The following is a 20792-nucleotide window of genomic DNA, read 5'->3' on the forward strand; positions in this document are numbered from 1 at the left end:
TACATCTCAACTTTCTCCTTCTTCCATCTCAACTCTCTAACCGGAAAAAAAAAAAAAGGCAAACTTTAAAATTGCTTTATTCCTGCCGAAGAACGTATTTTTCCTTTCTGCAGGTATTTAAAGCTACTGTTTTTGCTTGCTTTGGCTGATCCAGTTGATTTAGGGATGTTTCTATTTCTTCGACTTTTGCTTTTGAACATATAATTTCGTTTTATTTTTATTTATTTCTGAGTTCAGTTTCATTGCAGTATATAGAAGAAATGAAATTAACATATCTGTAATCAAGATGAAGACAAATTTATGTCATCAATAACCAACTAATTGATAGAAACTGATACATCTGATAGAACACCATATTTAATATGTGGAGAAGATCGACCCTTGCTTCTTCCTCTTCTATAATACTACCAGAGCAACAATCGCCACTGTTGCTGCTACTGCTCGAGGAGTCGTGAAATTGGTGCTGGCATCACCACTACTGAGAACACTGCTATCGATGAGACTGTGAAAAGGGGAATCACAATCAAAATCGTGATAGATTGAACCATTTTCCTTCTTCTCTTCACGTCTTCTACCTTTTCACGTCATCTCGTATATCGTTTCAATAACTAAATCCCTACAAAAAGAACATAATAATGCCATCTAAAAATTTAATTCTTAGCACTAAATACACAATGCAATACGTTTCACCTCTTCTCCTTATACACTAAACAAACCAAATTCAATGCATCAATGATATTGAAAATCAACCTCTCATATAATTTATGCTAAAACACTATACATTTATGAATAGTTGATTGTAAAACTCCAAATCAAAGTCAAGCTTTATCCTAGTCTTTTGCACAATATCCAACTTTTAGTAGTCAACCACCAGCAAAAATGAGATTATTTAGCGTAAAAAATATTTATAACTAAGCAATTTATTCGAAAGTTTTCAAAAATATTCATACTGCTTTCATCCTTAAATGAATGGTATGTATTTGTATTGTTTAGGATTTAATGTATTCCATCAACAAATAAGATTATTGGCATTTTGATGAATTATGTGATTTTTTTAGAGTTGTGGAAGGTGCACTACCCTATCTATTATTGTTGTTGATTGTGATTTCCTATGTTGGAGCATACCAGATTACAGGACGAATGATGTGATGTAAAAATTATGAATGACAACGGTAGGATTCGGGTCGGAGAGTACAATACCCATGTCCAAACCCCGTCTCGTTCTCAATCCCTATATCCTACCGATAAGAAATATTATACTTCCTTCATATACCCCGCCACCGATTGATATAAACAAATGGGAATAACCGAACCACGTCTACAAAATGCAAGTACCATGCAGCTGCTTCAAAGCCAACATGATGCTTCTTACCCATTCTGAAATTCAATGGATTTAGATACATCCACGGATCCATTATCTATGGTTTATGGACATCCATTATCTATGGATATCCATTTAGTCATATATTGTTTAAAAATTAGATGATATTAAATTAAAAAATAAAATTAATCCAAATGATTTATGCGGTACATAAAAAAATATGAAAATAAATTAATACATAAATAAATATTCAAATAATGATACATTAAAATTTTAACTACAAAATTCTTTTTCTTATCTTCACTCAAGTGTAACGGTGGTAGACTCTTCAAGTGTAATTATAACAAAAATCAATTAATATAATAACTAAAAACCTCGTATAAAAAATAATTAAACATAAAAATATTATTTTAGAATACTCCAAATTACCATTATCATTATTATTTTCTTCATTATTTATGAAATTGAAATTTAAATCAAATTGAATTTTAAAATTCAAATCTAAAATTTTAAACATTTGACGAATTCAAATAAATATATGAAAACCAGGGTGAAATCATTTTTGACTGCACTACATTATAAAAGAAATTTTGTAATTTACATGGATAGTTTACTACAAATATTCTAATTTATTAAAAATTCCATGATATAATTTAAAAAATAATAAATTTTTAAACCTCTCTAAATTTAAATTTCGCATATAGGTTCGAGTTCGAGTTTGAATGTATAATAACAATATCCATACTCTATCTACACTCGAAATAAAATTTTTCAAGTTTTACCCAAACCCTACTCATATTTAGTCAAAATCTAAAAATTCGGATTTGACTGGATTTAAGTCATGTGCATATCTTCAAGTTGGGTTGATTTTATCGTTCCTAGTGAAAATATGGTAAATAAATAAAATGTAGAGACTAATTTCAATAATATTTATAACATTCACTTGGAGTAGGTCATCGTTTCAACATTTGAAAATATCTCAAAGAGACTAACCTTCACGTTTTAGGTAGAGGATACTCTTAGTGCACACCATTAAAAAGATGGCTAGTTACCTATTTTACAGTGTAGAATTTCCAATTTTTTCAACTTTTAATCATATATCTTTTTTTTTATTATTTAAATATATTTTTAAGTATTTAATTAAAAGTTATTTTTTAGAGTGTTCGGTAATATAGCGTTTAAACTAGCTTTTAGTAGTTAATGTAGCGTTTTATAAAAAGTTAATTCTTGTAACGTTTAGCTTTTAGTGTTTTATGAAAAAATTACTCAAACAATTAATGGCTAAATGTTATTAAAACAGTTAACTGCTACAAAAATAATTAATTTTACCGAATAGATCTTTAAAAAGCATAAAGGAATTTGAGATTTTATCATTTGTTTTGATGGTGTATTTTTTTGAAAGAAAGAAAATAATTATGGAAAACATTTAGGAAAGGTATTTTTCCTTGTTTGGGAAATAGGAGAAAAATATTGGAGGAATTAATATTTTATTTATTTTTTACCCAGGTCCATATATTTTGAATCTCTCCAATTTGGAGAGAAAATAACGAAGAAAACTGAAAATTTCACTTATTTTTATTAAATTATCCAAATAACCCAAATTAATTAATATATTCATTTCATAATTTTGAGAAAATAGTTTGCTTCAAAATATAAAATACTTGTTACATTTGTGGTTTTAAGGAGTAATAAATGTCTTTCTTCCATATTTACCCTTTGTATATGATCAATAATTATTCTTTCAATTTGATGGTTTCTCAGAAAATTAATATTAAATTAAAGGTAATGTAGTCAATTTACTCAATAATTTATTATAACATAGACAAATTTAACAGTTTTCTCAGGGACGTGAAATTCCAAATGTGACAAGTATCATGAAATAAATGTAGTAATAAACTTTAACATTTTCCTAAATATGAAACAACTCGAATTTTTATTTTCAAAGATTTTCCAATTAAATTTAATAAACCGACAGCTTGGAAATTTATTTTAATATTTTAATGCGAACACTGTGAGAAACCGAACCGAAAACCGATTGAAAAAGTCGAAAACCAATAGAAAATCAAAGATTTGGGTCGAATCGGACCGGTTCGACTCAAACCATCTAGAAAATTCCCTTTCTTTTTTTTTTTCCAGCGCTGCACCTCTCTACTCCTCACCATCACAGCAGCGCCTCCTCCTTCCTCTTCTTCTTCTTCTTCTTCTTCTTCTTCTTCTTCTTTCTTTCTTTCTTTCTTTCCCTTTTCTTCTTCCTCTCTTCTTCTTTCTTGCTGTGACTGCGCCTGCGTCGACCTCAGCCAGCAACAGCAGAGGTGCGATCCACAGCCAGTCGCACCGCCTCCATCGCGCACAGCACCGCCTCGCCGCTCCTCCGCGCGCCACAGCCAGCGGCTCCACCTGCAGCAGCGCTTCATCCTCAGCCAGATCGCAGCGCCACAGCTCCTCGAGTTCATCGCGCCACCATCCTTGCTGTCCAGTAGATCGCGCCACTTGCTCGCAGTCCCGATGCGCGTAGCTCCGATCTAGCACGCGTAAGCCTTTCCGATCTAGCAAAATTCAACAAAAATTATACTTGGGGTATAGAGCAATTCTTGCTAATTCTCAGAATTTATTTTAGTAATTTGGGTATAATTTAACTTAGTAATTTTAGTTAATTAAATTAATTTTAGTAATCTTGATTAGTTAATTTAATTTAGCAAATTTGATTAGTTGAATTAATTTAATTTAGTGTTGATGAGTCGATTAATAAAAATATATTTGATTAATTAAAATTAAATTCTGGTAATAAATAAAATTGTTGGGAAATTATGATTTATGGAATTAAAGAAAAATTAATATAGTTGATGTGGATAAATGTGGAGGACGGGAAAAAATTAAATTGATGGAGGATGGAAAATTTAATTGATTGATTGACCGATGGATGGGCCGGATTTGGAGTTATTAGATAAAATTATTGATATTTTAAACAGGTGGAAAGTCCAATTTTTAGGGGAGATGTTGTCGAAATTTCGGTAGAAAATAAAATGAATTGCGGTAGCAAATAAAATTTATTATAGAAATTTAATTAATTATAGAGAGTAAATTATTGATAGAAATTAAATAGGTTAAGAATAGTAGTGTGATGAATAAATATTTTATCTGATATTATTCTTTTTCCGATGTCATTTTTACTTTGCTTAGATCGCTCGGGTCCATCTAGTGCTCCTCCCGGATAGAATCAAAGCTAGAGCTTCGTTCTCCACCACAGTGAGTAATAATAAATAATGCATATCAACACTGCATTTGCATAACATTACATTTTTATATATTTACATATTGTATTTTCTCATATATATTATGTTATGATCACTATAATTATACTTATGCATAATTGTGCATTTGGATGAAATTGGTGTATTATGATAAATGAATTGTTTGATTATTTGTGCTGTGTATATACTGTGCTCTGTTTGTGTGGAGTTGGGATGAAGTGGGTCACCATGGGTTTGTGAAGACGGTCGATAAATATGGATCCTGATGAACTGATGAAAATGGACCGTCGGCCGGGTAAATGGGAGATCGGCGCCCCCGTGTGCACCTGATGAATTGATGAAATGATGTTGATGATATGGAAAAGAAAAGAGAGAATGTAAAATAAAATATTGAGAGGACTGGTCAAGTGAGGATTAGACCGGTCGGCCAGATATGGGGGATTGGCTCCCCGGGTGCACATGTTTGAGAGGATGGGCTGTTTGAGAGGACGGCTCGTCGGGGGTTTAGGTGACGTCACTGACTAATTTCCACGTGATGTGATTATTTAAAGGTGATATTGTTTGTGGGTGCTGATGTAATGTCATATGATTGACTGTTGTGTGTTCATTCAGTATACTAGGGTGCATTTTGCTTGACTGTATGTGGTGTGTATTATTTATTATTATTCACTGAGTTGCAAAACTCACCCCCCCCAAACAAACCTCCCAGGTACTAGGAGGCAGCTGATTCGACTGAAGCTCTGCAATCTTCTCCACAGAGTTACAAATGTAAACTTTATATTCATGGTATTTAATTTGAAATGTATAAATTATTCTATTATCAGATTATTTTTGGACTCCGCAGTTATAGGGTTGTGTATTTAAATTGGGTCTTATTGTTAGCACTACGCTATAAATTAATTATTGTGTAATTAACTGTAGGTAAACTAGTAAGCCCTTATTGTGATTATGAGTTATTGTGAATAGGCCCTGGTTAAATTTTATGTATTATTTGATATTGGGCCAGATGTTTGAAAATTTTATAAAACTTATATCTCAAGTCATATGGGCTTACTGTTTTGTTGAAATTAGGAGAATCATGTAGACAGATTGAATAATTTAGGCTTACTACGGGCTTCAGGGGCCTTAAGTTTACCTAGGCCCTAGTGTTGGTCCGGCCCACGGAAACGGGTCGTGACAAAATACCTTATAATTTAAGTAAGAAAACAATTGTCAATCTCCAACAATAACATTTATTTTCATGTAAGATTGTTTTCCTTTCTAAACAAAGGAAAACAAAACTAATCAAGTTGTGGTTTGATCGGTTATCTCACTTATGTGGATTTTTATCAATTTAGTGAGTTAAGGGAAAAATTACTCATGTTGTGTAACCTGCAATCTGTTTTTAGTATTCTATTAAAATTTAAATATACCTATTATCATCTATTAGTCCTTATTTGAAATAAATTAATTTCATAAAATTTTATACAATTTATTTATAAAACTTAAGTTTTGTATTCGGTATAAAAAAATAAAAATTAAATTCTATAAAGTTACGTCTATTGATTCAAATATAATTAAATTAATTTTTTTTAAAAATATAAATTAATAAATAAATTTTATAAATTTAAACAATCCGAAATTTACAATAAAATTATTAATTTTCGCTTTTCAAAAAAAAGAAAAAAAAACTACTTATGCTAATAAAGTATTTGAAGAAATAAAAATAAATAAACTTTAAATATGAAAAATTTATCTATAAATAGATTTTACATTTTAAATACTTTCACGTCAACCGGAAGATTTTACGTGTCAAAACTTGAAAATGCTTAAATGGAAAAATGGACCCACAGCCAAAAATAAAAACCATATGGTACTTTTAGAGCGAAAGTGCATGAACTCGAAGAACTCCTTTTCTGCCGGAATTTTGACCTACACTCCTCATTTTCTAAACCCACCCACCAGCCATCACCACCGGAACAACAACCCCTCTAACGCTCTTTTCAGATCTCTTCTCTTTTTGAAAACAACGGAAATCCTAACTGAAGCTAATCCCTCTCTCTTCTCGTTTTTTGAATCTATTGCCCATGTCTCAGATATTTCGGATTCTGTCTTTGAATTTGCTTTTACTTCTTAGCTTTAAAGCGGCGTCGTTTCCTTCGGGATCCCGTTCGATCCTTCGAGATATAAGTAGCAGCGACAATGTCGTCAAGCCTGATTACGCTGTCGATTTGAATATTACCAATTTTGATTCAGTTCTTAGAGACACTCCAGCTACTTTTGCTATTGTTGAATTCTTTGCTCACTGGTCAGTTCTCTTTTAAACTCTAAAAAGTGCTGTCCTTTCTTTTCTTTTTGTTTTTTTTGTTGTGTATTTGTTGATTTTAGCTGTATAGTAGTGAAACTGTTACTGGCACTGAAATTGGGTAGATTGAAAATGATTATATTAACCTATCTAACGTATTTGCTTGTGGGTTTGAACTAAATCTTCAGATTTGTTTAGTTTTGGATTCGCAGTGACTATTGGATTTTAACTCTTCAGTTTATTAATTTTCTTATGCATAGGTTTATTTGTGAGTAGGCTTGATTTGTACAACTGAATCCTTATTGAATTTCCTCTTTGTTCATTAGTTGGATCATCTAGTTAGCTTGTAAACTTTTGTACAATGATCAGTCATGTTCAACAAACAACAATCCAATTATTGATCCGTCAAGCAATAGATGGTTACAGCTGTGGAAGAATGGAGATAGAGAGAGAGAGAGAGTTTTAAGTGCATAGGCGCTAGCTATAGAGTGTATATGTGCAAGTTGAGGTTGACCAGAATTTTGTACTTATCTTATAATAAGGAAAAGGGTAGTTTGGCAAAACCTGAAACGTGAAGTTCTTGTTTTATAGGTTCTCAATGTGCACATCTTTTTCATATCAGTGTCGTAACTTACATTTAAAACTTTTCCCAGCTTGTTGGTTATGTATTAGTTTTCGTATCAATTTTTGTATGGAACAGTTAGACTAATAGAATAATGTTTGCTAAGTTTGTTAAAGAGGACAAACCATTTAAAGAAATATGTGCATGGTGAAATGAATAAAATTTGGATTTTCTACATCAATTGCAATTAATGCTTACATTAGTTGCTTCTTTGAATCTTTTATGTGGTATGCCACTTGTGGCATAGGGTGGGAATAATCATTCATTCTCATAGATTCTATGGAAAACTTAGTAACTTGCCTGCTTCACTTTTTCAATCTCTCTGTGGTTCCTTTGCGTGTTTGATTTAGCTATTAAGTTGTTATAGAGCCATGTTTGTCTCAATTACTACTGACAAAGTCTGTTTCATGTCATCTCTGTCTGTCAGCATTTTAAAGGTAAAAACATATTTTTGTTATGAAAATGAGGTAAGATCTTTGGAGTGATTTTTAAAATACTGAAAAAATTGGTCTCTGCTATGGAAGGTAACATCTATATAAGTAAGATTAGAAGTATTTATTCTGGTCCTATATTTTGCATCATATAAAGTAAATAAAATGTGGACCTTTCCTATATGAATTTTAGCGCATAATAACTAATAGAACATTTCATTTTTAGCAGAACCTATAGTGGCTGGTTTCATTTTGAAAGTAAAATTTTTTATGTTTAGTTAAATGTGGGTATTGAAATTTTAGACTATTATTGGATAAGACCCTAATTTTGGGAACTAATTTGAATTTTTCCTAGTAGTAATTCATGCAATAGTGTAAATAGAGTATCTGTAGTTAATTCCATAGATCTTCTGTCCTTCCATGAAATAAAACACCCATGTGTGTAATGACCATAAAATTTATTTTCTATATGATTTATGTATTAGTGATGCATTGCTTTTGTGCCAACTTTTGTAAGTTATATGACATTATGTTCTGGTAATTGCTGTTTTTTCAGGTGCCCTGCTTGCAGAAATTATAAGGTATTGTATGGAATATTTTTTTTTCCTGACACTTTTACATGAAGATTTCCTTAATTTTTATGGCTTTTGAGGTTCAAATATACAGCCACATTATGAAAAAGTTGCAAGACTTTTCAATGGACCTGATGCAGTGCATCCTGGTATTGTGTTGATGGCAAGGGTAGATTGTGCATCAAAGGTATATTGACTATCTTCTATATTTCTTCCCTACATGCCATGGAATACTTCTATTCTTGAAGTTATCCAATTATTTCTTTTGTGAACTGAAATTTTGTAGTTTCCATAAAAAGTCAAGTTGGGTTTTTCTGGCTTTATGGCAAGTTCCAGCTTTCCCTTTGAACGGGAACACTGGAAGTAGTTTGGAGAAGTTTATACCCTCAAAAATCAAATAAGAAATAAATTGAAAGACCATGTTTATTTAACCGTATGAAATAATTATGAGGAATTTTTTTCTTTTTTTCTTTTAATATTTCGACAAATATGTTTGATGCATAACATACTTAATGTTGAATTCTTTTTCCTATGGAAGAGTAATGTGTTTAATTGACTGATACTGCATCTGGGATTCTATGGCGTTAGTGACTTTATCAACCTGCAATAAAGGGATTTCTTTTATCCTCCAGGCACCCCAGGCCCAATGAAGCAATTGACTTTAGGTTTCCTTCTCTTTTTCTCAATGATAAATCATACTTGATGCTGCCAAGTACAGCCGTTATTACCTATAATTTTTTACACAAGCAATAAATTAAAATAGAAAAAATTTCTAACTCACACTCGTATTTGTCATTGTGGCCATTTCTTTTAAAATTATAGAGGTTCCATGAACTTTAGAATTTATAACAATTGTGACCATCTCCTAGTTTCTCTCACTACGGTGTGCCCTGTTGAGTTGGATTATTTTAACAATTTTTAAGCTGAGTAGGCTGGCCTGGCTGAATAGGTGAAGGAAAGTGAGAAATTTGTTGTTTTTCTTTTAATTTCCTCTTTCATGCTAAGAAATTGAAATATAAAGAAACAAAATTAAATTGAAATATAAAGAAACAAAATTATCTTTTTTATTCTCAATTAGCTAGATTTTGTCATATTTACCACAGAAATTGTTAGATTAGGCTGTGTTAACAGGTCACATGCTTTAACGAGAGAAACCAGGCATTTGGTCTCTTGGCTCCAATTACTACGAATTTGAAACTCAAGTTGATAGACCCAATTGATAATTATAGAAGAAGTGAGTACGGTTGAAAAAGCATGTAAAGTTTGGGAATTTTCTCTCATGTGCCCATTACAAAGTTACCAAAGTTATGCTGTTGCTATATTTTTACTTGAGAAGGAGCTTAGTTTTTGGATATTTAACCGCCATATTACCATTCTATTTTCTTTTCTTTGCATATCCTGGAAACCACTATTGCGAGAAACCAAAAGCGTAATAAATTGCTTCAGTTTTACTAGTTTAATGTGTTTTTTTTTTTTTCCTGCAAGCATAAGTTGTTACTTGTGTTCATTTAAGCAAGTTACATGCTTTCATGGTATTATTCCCTGATATATATATATATATATATATATATATATATATATATAAGTATTTGATAAAGCATGAGCTAGCTCTTAATGTTATGTGGAACTTGTGATTCTGCTAAAAGCTTGCCATCGGTAAAAAGTATGGAAATTTATATGTTCTAAAGAGTTGTTGGTATGCGAGGGAGATATATTTGCGTGGAAGAAATGTATAAATTGATAACTGAAAATCATTGTTGTGCAGTGTGATTTTTTGAATTTGGACTCCAGTATAGATGAGGCCTTAGACAACTAAATTTAAAAAATAGTCATATTATTCTGTTTATATATAAGATGGTTTATATTTCTAATAAAGGATTGGTTAAAGGGGGTTGTGATTTAGTGCAACTATTCCGACGTGTCATGCTGTTAAACTTAGCTTTATCTATTAATAATTCTTTATTCTATGGTTAAATACCTTATTCTACTGAAGTTAAGAGCATGACTTAGTGACTATTCCCTTTTAACTTTTTTGGCAGAACAGATAAATAATAAACTCTGCGATCGATTTTCTATATCTCATTATCCCATGCTATTTTGGGGCCCACCTTCCAAATTTGTAGCTGGTGGTTGGGAGCCTAAAGAAGAGAAAAGTGAAATACGTGTAATTGATGATGGACGGACAGCTGAACACTTGCTTAATTGGATCAATAAGCAATTGGGCAGGTATGAGGTATTATCAACCTTGTCGTTGAGATCTATAAATCGATAACTACTGCATCTTTTGCTTGAAAGTAGGCTTGATGTTGGAATTTCTTAATGTTGTGGTTACTAAACAATCATGAATCAATTGAATTTTCAACATCTGCCCATCTCTTTGACCTGAACTGTAATAGGATTTTCTGAACTCAGTTTGAGATGGGATGGTTTTAGAACTAGTAATTAGTAAAGGTTAGAATTGTACAGCAGCACTAGTATTTATATTGTCGTGGTAAGGTTACTGTACAGTAATCTATTTTGGCTATAAACATAGCAGTACAGGTTGGCGAAATTTTACGTGTTTATAATTTTAATCAACTACCCAAAATAACAAGAGTATTTGTTTAAGATTTTCGATCTGCATGTTTTAGAAAGAACATAGAAAATGGTTTGAGTTCTGTCTTCTTTTATTGTTATAACTCATTTTTTATTGTTATCCTGAAATTTGTTTTTGGATTATGGAGAAATATGTTTCTTGTATGATTGTTGTTTTTGATAATGAGATGTTATTGTTGGCAGTGGTGTTTTTATGACAATATTTACTCGTCGTTTATGCAATAATGTACGAGTCATTATCCTTATTTCTACTTTGTATAATTGCGTACAGCTCTTATCATTTGGATGATCAGAAGTTCGAAAATGAACATCTACCATCAAATGTATCAGACCCTGGACAGGTTTTCTATCAGCAGAACCCAACATTTTCTCCAGAATGTCACATATGAATTCTTGTATTTTTTAGATATTAACTTCTACAGTGTATGATTTATACAAGATTGCACGTGCTGTGTATGATGTTGAGGAGGCAACTACCATTGCCTTTGATATTATATTTGAGCACAAGGTGGATTTTTCGTTTGTTATGGTTATGTATTCTATGTTTGCCTGTATGTGTTTTCTTTCTTTCTTCTTTTACCAATTATGCATATGTTTCTTCTGCAGATGATCAAATCAGAAACTCGAGCTTCACTTATAAAATTCCTTCAGCTTTTAGTGGCACATCATCCTTCTAAGAGGTAAAGACCAATATCTTTTCCTGAAATTAATGTTGCCATACATACGTTGATGATTCCTCATTGATTTACTGGTAGATTATTTGTATTAGGTGCCGGAAGGGAAGTGCAGAAGTGCTTGTAAGCTTTGATGACTTGTGCCCACCGAATGAGAAATTGGAAGCTCTCAGCAACGGCAAGGATATGCTAGGGAATTTCCAGATTTGTGGGAAAGATGTTCCTCGAGGATATTGGGTCTGTGTTTTTCTTTTCTTTTTTTTTTTTTTCTTCCCTATTCTTTCGAAGTGGCTTATTGTAATCCTGATGTGTGGATTTGTTTTCAGCTGTTTTGATATTGAATTAATGGATTTGAGTCAGTGCATATATCCCAGATGCTATAATTGCAATTACATTTTGTGCAGGATTGCAATCATCAATGTCACTTTTTTTGTTGTCCTTTTAATGAGTTCTTAAGTTATTCTCTTTGAGGGATGTGTCTGTTCACATGAGACTGCAACTCTATGTAAAGAACTGGAACATGAAAGGTTGTGCTAATTTATTCAGTTTTAAAAAAAAAAAAATTTAAGGTTTCTGCTTAACGTTTACACAACCATGATTGAATTCATTATTTACATAATTGTTCAAGCATCATATGCATTGTGTTTAATCTTATTTTTCTTAAAGCTTCATCCTGATGCAGCTTCCACCAGTCCTTTTAGTTCTTCTAATTTTGACATTATTCTTAAGAAAGATTTAATTGTGTTTGTGACCTATCTGTCCCATTATATTCATCAATCTGCTAGAAAATATATGATTCATATTTGTTTGATTGATATTTGCTCCTATTTGGTAGATAATCTGATATTAATCTGCTAAAAAAAGCTGTTTGATTGTGAATTTATCTGTTGTTTACTTCTGCTACTGCATCATTGATAAGCTTTATTTTTATGGTCATATTTTGAAAGAGCTATTTTTTTGCTTCTTCAGATGTTTTGCCGTGGCAGCAAGAATGATACTAGGGGCTTTAGGTAATGGTTCTTTTTCTTTGTTTCTTACTGAAGCACCTGGCACAGTAGGCGCATGAATCACAACTGCATGGCAGGTTGTATAGACCCAAGTCTGACCTGGTGTTTGTAACGTCTTTTCCAATTTGTGAGTTCCTTTTAGTCCATGTTCAGCTAAACCATTAAAGGCGTTTGAAGGGGCTGTGTAAAGGGAATAAAGTCATCTCCTATTTGGTCCTGATGTTTGAGTTCTTTCCACTGTACATCACTTGGTGGGCTTGAAAGGTGAATGAGCTGCAAAACATTTTGCTAGAAACAAGGGGAAGAAAGGGGAATTTTTTTTCCTGACTATGATTGAGTGGCAATCTCTCACTGGCACTGTTTGAGGTGGTGTCAGTAGCGTTGGTGAGAAGGAAGAACCAATGATAGTGATATCGGTGGCTTAATCATAGTTATGCTGGTTGCCAATGTCATGTGATGGTGATTGTGATTCTCGTTCAGGGTTTCTATTATCATCAATGCAAGTGGTGTGGAGCATCAAGCCTTTTTTTCTTCTGATCCAAGATTCAGTTTTTGTGTATTTGGCTTTTCGTGTCAAATTGCATTTGCATTTGCTTAGTGGTTCAAATGTTTGAACTGCTGGCTGCTTTTTTAGGCCACCTTTTACAACCTTTACAACCTTTTGCTAACAATATTATCATGAATTTTCCACCAAAACATGCATATTTATTTGTCTTTTCTTGAGTGAAAATGAAATGCTCCATTTTATTTCATCATTTACTTCTCAATGTATATATCTATTATTGTTCAGCCAATTATACGAATTGATTTATATGTTTATATTTGCAGCTGTGGTTTATGGGTTCTATTGCATTCATTATCTGTGAGAATTGAGGATGGAGAGAGCCAGTTTGCTTTCACAACTATTTGTGATTTTATCCACAACTTCTTTATTTGTGAGGAGTGTCGTCAACATTTCTATAAAATGTGTTCAAGGTAAAAGCAAGTCATTGTGAGTTTGTTCTTGGCTCTCCAAGGTTCTATTTGCTAACTATGATTCTAAATTACAGTGTTGATCGTCCTTTCGACTCGTCTCGTGACTTCGTCCTTTGGTTATGGAGTGCACATAATAAAGTAAATGAGAGATTAATGAAGGAAGAAGCATCTCTGGGAACTGATGACCCCAAGTTCCCAAAGATTATTTGGCCTCCAAGGCAGCTATGCTCTTCATGTTATCTCTCTGATGACCAGAGAGACGATGGAACCAGTCGGGTTGCTTGGAATAAGGACGAGGTGTACAGTTTCTTAACTAATTATTACGGAAAAACACTTGCCTCCCTTTACAAGGAGAAGGGTGTTCTTTTGAGTGAAGTGACTGATGGAGCTATTGAAGATTTGGTGGCCTCAACAAATGCAGTTGTGGTGCCTGTGGGGGCAGCATTGGCAATTGCTCTTGCTAGCTGTGCATTTGGAGCGCTTGCATGTTACTGGCGTTCACAACAGAAGAGTCGGAAGTATTTCCACCAACTACACTCTTTAAAGAACATATGATTTTTAGGAGGGCAGTGCAATTTCTCAAAAATTATAATGAAGTATAAACAGAAAAAAGGGAAGAACAAAGAAAAAATGAGGGAGAGAGAGATTTGATACTTAGGAGGTAAAATTTCTTATTTGTTTTTTATTCCCAAATATTTCAGGCCAAGGAGGAAGCCGGAACTAAGATAGTTAGAAGGACCATACCATACTTCACAGCCATTATGCTGCCCAGTTAGGTGAAATCAGATTGAATAGCATTACAGATCGCATCGTGCTGGACTGCTCTGAGGTCCTCCTCTGTACCCTCTTTTCAAATTTTTCCTTAACATATATACTTTGGAATGTACAGATATTTGTGATAATTGTAATTTTTAAAGATTATTCCCCTTCTTTTCGTTCCTACTTATGTACTTATTATTAGTGTGTGTATTTTGTCCACTGCATTGATCTGATTACTCAGCTATTTTGAGTGTTGTGGGTGTTTAATTTTGCTTCTATCCATTATGAAGAGATATGGTGAATGTAAACTTGCTCTCTATAAACACTGAACAGGACCAGATCTTGGTTTAGTCTGCTCTTGCTTTCACTATTCTGGTACTTGCCAGGTTAATGATTGTCTAGGTTTAGCATAGGGTAAGTTCATATCTAATTTGGGCAAGTCTCCAGTCTGAACTCAAGTCTTCTGATGCTTTGAAAGAATGATGATAATAGTTGAGATATCAATCATATATGAGATATCAATCTGGTGTCCTTACCAACTTACAATCATTGGTAGCGGAACCACATTTTTTAAGCACTTAGAGAGGAGAAAAAGAACTTGTACCTTTTTGTTTGGAAAGGAGAGGAAGGAAAATATTGGAGGAATGAAAATATCGAGGAATTATCAACTTCTTTTTCATAGTTATTTTCGATATTTATGTTTGAATATAATGAAGAAAAGAAAATAAATATATTTTCCTTTGGTTGGAAATGAACAAATTTTATTGAGAATTGACAATTATATTTCTACTTAAATAATTGAGTACGTAAGAAATGGTTAAATTTTGTTAATTAATTTGGGGTATTTGGATATTTTAATAAAAATGAGTAAGATTTCCACTTTGCTTCATTATTTTTTCTCCAAATTATATATTCAAAACATGTGACCTAGGTGGAAAATAAGTGAAATATTAATTCTTTCAATATTTTCCTTATCTTTGCCAAACAAAAAAATGCCTTTTCCTCAATATATTTCATAGTTAAATTGGTTGGATAACTGACCTTTAAAATTCATAATATGAGTTGGGTTATGATTGCTTTTTAAAAAAATAGTTATGCAATTGAAAATTTATTTATATTATTATGATTTATTTAACTCATGGTTTCATGTTTAACAGGGTTCCGAACCTGTTTTTAACCCATACTTTCGCATATTTAATGGTTTCCGTGGGAAAAAAACTATTCATAGTATCAATTTTTCACAAGTACTTTAAATCAATAAACCTGAACCAACTCAACCTAAACCATGTGCAACCTTAAGCTAAGAGGCCATGAACCGGTTTTAGCTTCAAACCAACAGATGGCCCTGTCGCCCTTAAACAAGAATTGGACCAATCATAGTTATATTTTTTGAAGGTGCAAGGGTTGGTTGTAGTTCAGAACCGCGGTCCAGTTCTAGTTATAGGTGTTCTACCGATCCAGTCTGGCTCCGAACCAGAACCTGGCCAGGTCTATCACTACCTTCATTTCACTATGCCCATCAAGGATCTTACTTGGCAGAAAATGATCCGTTGCGTTGTCTCCGAAAACAAATTAGCAAGACAATGCAAGTAAAATAAAAGAAAATAATAACAGACATGGTTATGCAAATGATAGAATAAATTACTATATTTGCTGATAATTTACAATGTACTTTTTCTGGTATAAATGTTGTATATACAGTGTGGTATTTTCCTGCCTGTACAAAGTATAGAGATACGATGACCAATATAGGAAATGTACATCTAATAATCTACATAACATTTGATGGTTGTTCACTAAATGTTTCTGCTGGTTCTATTCCAGAGCTGTCACAGAAACTATAACATTTTCCTGGAAACCAGAATCTAATTAAACCTGAGCTGGAGAAGATATCACCCTGGCATATTGAGGTCACCTTCACACACTTTAAAACACTACTGACATAAAGATTGGCAGATGCTGCTGATCACAAGGTAATACTTCATAAACAGACTATTGAACATCGCTTATACTTAGGCGAGACGGTGGTGTTGAATGCTCAGCTTCTTCATCAGATGTAGTAAAAGATACATTCGAAGGCACCTAAAGGCCAAAAATAAAAGATAAAATAAGTGAAAGCTGCATTACCCAAGCAGAAATGAGTTTAGACTTGAGATAGAAAAGAAGCAGTGTCATACTTCTAGTTAGAATTTACCTGTCGATGGCGGCGTTGCTGTAGAGAAGTCACTGCTCTTGCAATAAAATATAACGGAAGAACAATTCCAGCAGTTCGTAGAAATACCAACTGTCAGAGGAGTTGAGATGGATAAGCATTGCATTTTTTTCAGTCATGTATTTCGTCAATACTGTCTTAGAAGAAGAGGTAGTATAAATTGCCTTACCATAAGCAATGGGAAAGACATATCATTGGTTCTAGTAAGGATGACTGGAAGAGTATGCCGTAGAATCAAAAGAAACACGAACTGCAAAATTCACAAGAAGCAATGAGACATTGGAGAGAACTAAATTTGGCAACAGGACTAAGTTAAGTGAAGCAAAAAAAAAAAAAAAAAAAAAAAAAGATGGAAAAGAAAGAGAATTCTATAGATTGCCAAAATTTTGGCACGGAGAAAGAGATTACAGCTATGGCAATTGAGCGACAGTAGATTGAGTTTCTTGTTGAGGCTGAAATCTCTTCATAGTCAGGATTAAGGAAATTGCGGTCGGTCGATACCATTGCTATAAAGCGGGGACCATGCAAGTCTCTTCTGGTAGTCTCCCAATTTCCCCTGATAAAAACAGCATGGGAGAACAATGGTGAAGTTCCAGTGAAATGGAAAAATCTGCAAGCCCAAATTGGTGATATGTACACAAAATTTACCTAAGGTTCATCGGAATACGTCCTATTTGAAACAGCGGTGCTGGAGCAGTATAACCAGGCGTGAATTGCTGAAAATAACCAATTTACTATGAAGAAGCAGCTACAAATTCATTTCATATTGACACAGGCTAAGAGCATCAATAAGAAGTTAAAAGATTCCCTGGAGGCAAATAATAGTGACTAAGTTGAAAGTTGAATTAGAAAGAACGAGACCAACCTGGTGGCATATCTCACATGTGGTGTTACCCTTCTCATTGCACCACCTCTGAACGCATCTGCGGTGAGCATACTGCAAAGATGAAGAATCAATATAATTAACTTTGGTATTGACTATTAAAGATTAAGTTTGACCCTCAACAAGAGAAACAATTTAGATAGAAACGTCAAATGTCAAACTCACAGACTTAATTGATACCTAATTGACAATGAAACTTTAATAATTGAAAAAAAAAAATCAAAAGAAAAAGAATAAGGCTAATTTGGCAATTGATTTTGACTCTTACATCAGCTATAAGGAAAGAGATATGAATCAAGATTTCCTCATAATTCATCATATATATTTCTTGCATAGCTCAAAACAAATTAAAAGCAGCAAACTTGAAATTTATCTGATCAAATAAAAACCAAACAAACCTTCAAGCTTCCACAACAAGAGCAAGGAATCTCCATGTTGGAATCTTCATCTTCATCTTGGCATATCCTGCACTCCACTATTTTTCTTGCAGTAGAAACATCCCCAAAATTCACTTTATTTGAAGATATATCAATTTTTGTTTCATCAATTGCTGATGCTGTTGTTTGCATCAATCTATTTCTGCTCTCAATTGCAGCTTCTAATGTAGATTCTGTTAGCAATCGATCCACCAACAAGACAAAATGATCCCCCATCATCAACAACAATTAATTTGACTATATCCAACAAGAATTCCAACAAAACAAGGTCAAAGGCCAAGCTTTTGTAGTTTGTCCTTCACTAGACAACCTGAAAACCAAAACTCACCATAGTTGGATACAAAAACGAGGTATACTACAAAAATTTGCCTGATAAGGAGGCAAAAAGGAAAAAAATAGCAAGTTACCTTTGTGAAAAAAAAAAATTTAAGAAAGGAACTCAACTGAAATTGCCCCACAAATCACACCCAAAGGTCAACAACAACAAGAAATGGCCAATACCCAGTTGGAAAAAATACATCAAAGCATAGCATAGAAACAAGAAAAAAGAGAATACCCAGAAAGGACAAGAACAAAAAGAAGGAACCTAGATGCAAAAAAGAGAGAAACTTTTCCAAATTCAATTAGTTAAAAAGAGAATAAGCATCAAAACAAGAAAAGGGTTATAAGGAAAAAGATAAAAGAAAGAGAGAAAGAAGAAACTTACAAGAAGGAATTCGAATTTTCTTCAAGTCAAGAAAAGTTCTTTCTCTTTTATATATCTGTGTTTTTAGAATGAAGCAAAGCAAGAGATTGAGTGAAGGAACTCAATTAACATTAAGAACCCAAAATTTATACATTCATATACATGTGAAAGTTTCTTTCTTTTATTCCTTACAAGCTCTTATAACTTGAAAAACATGCCCCTTTTATCTCGCTGGGTGTCTTTGTTATATAATACGCACGGACATGGGACTAAAGAATCAGATGAAATGTAAGAAAGAGATTTTGGTTTGTGTAAGTTTTAAGAGAGAGAAGAAAAATAAAGAGAGATTCAAACGGCAAAGACCCGACTGCTACCAATATTTTACTTGGCCATTACATTTTCAAATTCTCGTCCACTCTCTTTCCTTGTTTTTTCTATTTTAATCCAATCCTTTTTTTGTTTACTGCGATAATATCTTCAATGGAAAAATATTATATCCATTAGATTCCTCATATAATATCAATTTTTATACCATTGCTAATTATCTATAAATATAAAAATGGAATATATTAACAAATTTCTAATCAAGTCAAAAATAGGAAAGAAAGAGCACTCAACCAAATGTTAGTGATTGGATAAATATAGAAAGTTAATAGTTAAAATTTCAATGGATTATTCTTTTTAAATAAATTTTCAATGTAAGAAAAGAACATGGAGGATGAATTTAAAAATACACTTTAGTTCTTAATCATTCTCATATAATTATTTTATTTCAATTCATTTTCTATTCAATTGAGCTAGCTGGTCATGTCATAATGAGCATAATTGCAGCAGGTGGAGCTTAGAAAGAGCAAGGGCATGGCCTCCCAAAAATACATTGATGTAATATACTACTATAAAATTGTAAATATATATAAAATTAATTTTTACTATTCAAAAAATGGTTTGTTTCAAAATTTTGTCAATTTAAAGAATGATTAATATCAAGTGATCACATTCAAACAAACTCTTGAAATTGCAAATTGGTTCTCATCATCCATTAATCTTGAGGAGCACTTGTTAGAATATACACCATTGGAATTGAATGCATGTATATAGATAAACTGCACCTTTCAACCATAAATTCCTTTTTATGGATTTCAATAATTCACTTTCTATTCATTGTTTCCTAATTTTTTCAAATTTTTTTATTGCTCGTTGAGAGCGAGTGGAATATAAAAAATACACGCCACTAAATTATTAGACAATACTATTTCGACTTTCATGATCTGAAAATAGTATTAAGATTAATATTTTCTTTTCCCTAAGAAAAGTATTGTATTATATTAACTAAATTATTGTCTTATAAAAAGAAATAATTTAGACAAAATCAAGTTGATTTTATAGATCTCCAAATCGGACCTTTGACCGATTCCTTGTTGACCATCCAGAAACTATATTTTGTTAAATGTTTTGGATTGGTTGACCAATATTGTTCTAGAATTAGATGCACATATAGATATGGATGTTAATAACATGTACTTGAATGTCCCACCTCTTTATTTTATTTTATTTTTATTTAGAATATTTTTCTAATGTACAACTTCTATAGAAATAACCATTGAAAAGTATAACTAAAATTAAAAATTTATTTACTTCTAACAATTACATAATTAATAAAAAAAATTCAAAAAAAAAAAAAAATAGTCCCTTTATAATAGTTGACAAATTACAAAGCAGATTGGTCAATGCCTTCTCTTTGATTGGTTTGGTTGACAACTACCTCATTCATAACAGAACTAAATTTCATTGCTTCAATTAAAAAACCTTAATATTGAATTATTTGTTCTAATTTTATACAAAATGTCCCTTTGTTTCCCATGCATTAGGATATACTACATAGGAAAAATTGAAAAAAAAATATTAAATTTTTTTCAATAAAAATAATAAAGAAAATTTGAAATTGCAGTTGAACAACCAATGTCTACTTTGTTGTATGATTGGTGAATCATCATTAATTGATTATTTCTATTGACTTATGAGCAATTATGCATGTACATAATAATAAACAAAATTTGATTATTAGTTAATTGAAAAATAAATAA

General features: G+C 32.3%; 2 protein-coding genes across 10 annotated transcripts; one reads left to right on the forward strand and one right to left on the reverse strand.

Moving 5' to 3' along the window:
- The first annotated feature begins 6415 nt into the window (after nucleotides 1-6415).
- On the forward strand, nucleotides 6416-14674 carry QSOX2 (quiescin-sulfhydryl oxidase 2). Of its 4 annotated transcripts, XM_012220291.4 has the most exons (12): nucleotides 6417-6859; nucleotides 8466-8490; nucleotides 8576-8668; nucleotides 10526-10707; nucleotides 11348-11417; nucleotides 11516-11584; nucleotides 11683-11756; nucleotides 11846-11987; nucleotides 12720-12760; nucleotides 13586-13732; nucleotides 13807-14250; nucleotides 14434-14674. In XM_012220291.4, exons 1-12 carry the CDS (start codon nucleotides 6639-6641, stop codon nucleotides 14459-14461), a joined length of 1536 nt encoding a protein of 511 aa, XP_012075681.1. In that variant the 5' UTR covers nucleotides 6417-6638; the 3' UTR covers nucleotides 14462-14674. The 4 variants fall into 4 exon arrangements, with proteins under 4 accessions (XP_020536068.1, XP_012075681.1, XP_012075680.1 ...); XM_012220290.4 differs by having other exon boundaries at nucleotides 13807-14674; XM_020680408.3 differs by lacking the exon at nucleotides 11516-11584 and having other exon boundaries at nucleotides 13807-14674.
- A 1437-nt stretch (nucleotides 14675-16111) lies between these two features.
- LOC105636893 (RING/FYVE/PHD zinc finger superfamily protein) lies at nucleotides 16112-19074 on the reverse strand. Of its 6 annotated transcripts, none has more exons than XM_020680366.3 (9): nucleotides 18901-19074; nucleotides 18730-18784; nucleotides 17985-18333; nucleotides 17569-17640; nucleotides 17352-17419; nucleotides 17112-17259; nucleotides 16873-16953; nucleotides 16686-16775; nucleotides 16112-16573 (listed from the first exon to the last, which is right to left on the reverse strand). In XM_020680366.3, exons 3-9 carry the CDS (start codon nucleotides 18240-18242, stop codon nucleotides 16484-16486), a joined length of 807 nt encoding a protein of 268 aa, XP_020536025.1. In that variant the 5' UTR covers nucleotides 18243-18333; nucleotides 18730-18784; nucleotides 18901-19074; the 3' UTR covers nucleotides 16112-16483. The 6 variants fall into 6 exon arrangements, with proteins under 6 accessions (XP_020536025.1, XP_089582703.1, XP_012075677.1 ...); XM_089726577.1 differs by having other exon boundaries at nucleotides 17985-18196; nucleotides 18901-19071; XM_012220287.4 differs by having other exon boundaries at nucleotides 18730-19074.
- Nucleotides 19075-20792: the final 1718 nt, after the last annotated feature.

This window comes from Jatropha curcas, chromosome 10, assembly GCF_041381405.1.
Source record: "Jatropha curcas cultivar XTBG-Jc1 chromosome 10, XTBG_Jcur_1.0, whole genome shotgun sequence".
NCBI classification, from domain to species: domain Eukaryota; kingdom Viridiplantae; phylum Streptophyta; class Magnoliopsida; order Malpighiales; family Euphorbiaceae; genus Jatropha; species Jatropha curcas.

Coding starts and splice junctions, on each gene's coding strand:
- QSOX2 (XM_012220290.4), top strand. CDS start 6,639: ATGTCTCAGATATTTCGGATTCTGTCTTTGAATTTGCTTTTACTTCTT. Junction 6,860..8,465: donor GTTGAATTCTTTGCTCACTG/GTCAGTTCTCTT, acceptor CTGTTTTTTCAG/GTGCCCTGCTTGCAGAAATT. Junction 11,988..12,719: donor ATGTTCCTCGAGGATATTGG/GTCTGTGTTTTT, acceptor TTGCTTCTTCAG/ATGTTTTGCCGTGGCAGCAA.
- LOC105636893 (XM_020680366.3), bottom strand. CDS start 18,242: ATGATGGGGGATCATTTTGTCTTGTTGGTGGATCGATTGCTAACAGAA. Junction 17,260..17,351: donor CGTATTCCGATGAACCTTAG/GTAAATTTTGTG, acceptor TGTTTTTATCAG/GGGAAATTGGGAGACTACCA. Junction 16,954..17,111: donor GTCGCTCAATTGCCATAGCT/GTAATCTCTTTC, acceptor TGAATTTTGCAG/TTCGTGTTTCTTTTGATTCT.